The 2,904-nt window shown below is 43.4% G+C and overlaps 1 protein-coding gene across 1 annotated transcript in view; it reads left to right on the top strand.

Annotated features, from left to right (window-relative positions):
- Positions 1-1,092: 1,092 nt before the first annotated feature.
- Positions 1,093-2,904, top strand: part of LOC104492675 (spindle and kinetochore-associated protein 3-like) — a gene marked incomplete at its 3' end in the record, with an annotated part of 3,454 nt that continues 1,642 nt past the window's right edge. Inside the window, exons 1-2 of the mRNA XM_010135260.1 lie at positions 1,093-1,143; positions 2,000-2,165. Coding sequence (XP_010133562.1) covers positions 2,060-2,165 — 106 coding nt within the window. The remainder of the gene's footprint in view (positions 1,144-1,999; positions 2,166-2,904) is intronic.

Below are 2,904 nucleotides of genomic sequence, written 5' to 3'. Positions count from 1 at the left end.
TCGGGTGGTACGAGCCCGAGTCCGGGAGGTGATCAGGAGCCTTCGCTATCGGTGACTCGTGCTGACGGGTGTCGCGCCTGTTACTCCTGGGGGCGGTTACTCCTCGGGTGTCCCACATCTGGGTTCCCGCCTGCCATTGTGCTGCTGCGGGCACGCAGAGATGGGCCTCTGCGGCGCCGAGAGGTCGGGGATGGGCCCGGGAGTAGCTCGGCAGGGTGTTATTTGGGCTCCCCCTCCTACCGTTGTGTCTCTGAGCTCCTCTGTGGGTCTGGTCTGGTTGAAGATCTCTACTTACGGCAGGGGGTTGGACTAGGTGACCTTCTAAGGTGCCTTCCAACCCATTCTGTGATTCTGTGGGTGACCTTTTATCACGGGGAACAACGAAGATGAACGGGGTGAAAGGGGAATCACTTTCTGGCCTTTGCTGTTTTCATGCATTGAGGCAGGAAAGCGCGTTTACAGGGTTTGTTCTCTCTCTGCGCAGGTAGCTCAAACTTCAAATTAGATTTATTGCTGTCTTGTCACATAGCAGGTGTCCTCTTTCACACTATTGGCGTTAACCTTGATTTTCAGTGAAAAAAGCAGTGACTGCTGCACCTGTAAGTGAGCAATACTAAGGTCTGCCCACATGCAGGCAAGGTGGAAGAACTCGGCTCTTTGTGGATGACTGTTTTTCAGTGGTGTCTGTATCGCATTTCGGTTTTTATTATTATTTCCAGTTCAAGCTCTTTAAGGATAAAAATTTAGCATGCAAGCACACTCTACATCAGAATGTGATGACCTGTATTAGAGACAGAAGTTAGAGAGAGAAAACCAAAGAGAAACTAGTTCACACTGAATACCTTGGACAGCATGAGACTGTAATTTGCCCAGGATGTTAAACTACACAGAGACTACCCAGGCTTCCTTTTTACTGCTGCAGCTAATACTGTAAAATTACTGTATAGCAGCTGTGGGTACAATAGGTAGATCCCTGGGCTATCAAAGATCATTTATGCTAATTCTTTATCCTTAAAAGAGCTTGAACTAATCCCCTTTTTTCTTTCCAAACCCTTTTATGTGAACATGCATATCAAAGACTATGAAGAGGAATCTCCCATAAGAATCTTACAGGACCTCCATAGTGAAATCAGGGCTCTGAAGGTAAGGACTGCTTTCTTGAAAAATTGGGCAGGGGGCGTTCCATAAACTTCTGGTTCTGGTTTCGTCATTAACCACAACACAGCTTTGTTAGTTAACAGTTCTGACCCTTATTTTACTCGTTTATCTCTAAGTCCTGGTAACGGTTGTGGATGTCAGGGTAGTGCCCAAAAACTTCTGGGTGATGTAAAGTAGATTTAGCAGTATTTATTGGTTTGCAGTCACTGTGGTCTCCCCTGTCAGCAGGGGACAAAGGTAACAGGGGAGTTGTAGCTGTGCCAAGGCAGAGTTACAGAGGAGAAGGATTCAGGGGCAGCAGCTCCCTGGAGAGGAGGAATGCTTATTCGTGTTCAAAGACTAGCGCATGGAATAGAGAACATCTTCACAGAAGGTGAACTTGTGAAGGATGTTCTTTATTTCCGTAATACAAGTAGGGAAAATGGGCTATCGGAATGAGCAAGTGTAGAAATAACTGCGGTAAGCTGTGATATAAACCTGAGGTTCAGCATCTGCTCTGCACCAATTCTCTGTTCATGGGGAGTAAGAGTTGAAACTAATTGCTGTTAGCTCATTTTTCTGGAGTAAAATCATATATTTTTGCTTGAGAGGTTACCAGGAAGTGTTTACCATACTGTGATCTGTCATCTTTGTTTAATTTTTGTAAGTTTTTATATACTTGTGCCCTCTATATTCCTGCTATTTTGTAACCTGGTTTTCAGGTATAGATGAGATGTAAATTTGCTCCTTATCCTCATCTGAACTGAAGTTCAGTACTTATTTCTGAAACACTTCCTGTGTGAACAACTGCCATGTGGTGATTTGAAAACCAGTATTTCTGTGTTTCCCTCTGCCCCCGAAGGAAGATGTTAATGCCAGTCTTGGTCAGAGTGGCTCTGAAAAACAAGCAATTTGTGAGTTTATGAAGGCAAGTGAAATATTGATGCAAAGAAATGCAGCAGATCTTGGAAAAATAAGAGAGCTGTTCCAGAAATATGGCTACAAACCACGTGTCAAAGACTTGGCAGGTAATAGTTATTGGCAATACGGTATGTGAAGACAACTGTGATTTTCTAAATGTTTCCCTTTAGCTATGTGTATATTTCTATTATTAAGAGATCAAGTACAACTGTGATTTGCTTCTACCCATAGGGTAGAAGATTCTGTTGTGATCGGTGCCACGGTTACATCTCCCGCACGCTTTTAAGTTTGTGTGTGGATTGTTGGGGTTTTTTTCTTTCTTCAGTAGCAGTTATATTTAGAAAACATGTTAGCAAAGGTGTTTTCGTAACCCAGCAAATTATGCAGCTTCAGCTTTTCAAGCCTGGGAAACTTGCAGATGCACCTAAATTAGTTCATCTTCATATGTGATTATTCCATTAACTGAAGTCCCCATAGAGGATTCCTGGTTTTGTCGCACCTTCCTTCCTGTCCTCTCTCGGCCTTTAAAGAAGGCTCCATCCAGAGCTCCAAGGTTAGTTTAGTTTTTAAGATGTACTTTGAAGCGAAGTGTATCTCTGAACAGGTGATACCCATACACGTTTTAAAAGTAATGCCTCTGCCATATTATTTAAGATAACTTTTTTAAGGGCGTCTTACATCACAACTTGGGAAGCGTACAGATTACGGGTTTCCTTATTTCTGCAGTGTTCTTGTTACCTGAAAAGCTACCCTCTTTCATGAGGTTTTGTGGCTACTTCATAACTCTTCTTCAGTACTGTTTTTCCTGAAGAACGAGTATTCCATGTGCAGCCTTTGCTCTTTCCC

This window comes from Buceros rhinoceros, unplaced genomic scaffold (assembly GCF_000710305.1).
Source record: "Buceros rhinoceros silvestris isolate BGI_N320 unplaced genomic scaffold, ASM71030v1 scaffold38884, whole genome shotgun sequence".
Lineage (NCBI taxonomy): Eukaryota > Metazoa > Chordata > Aves > Bucerotiformes > Bucerotidae > Buceros > Buceros rhinoceros.
The sequence above is the reverse complement of the archived record's forward strand: the minus strand, read 5'-3'. Positions and strand labels throughout refer to the sequence as shown.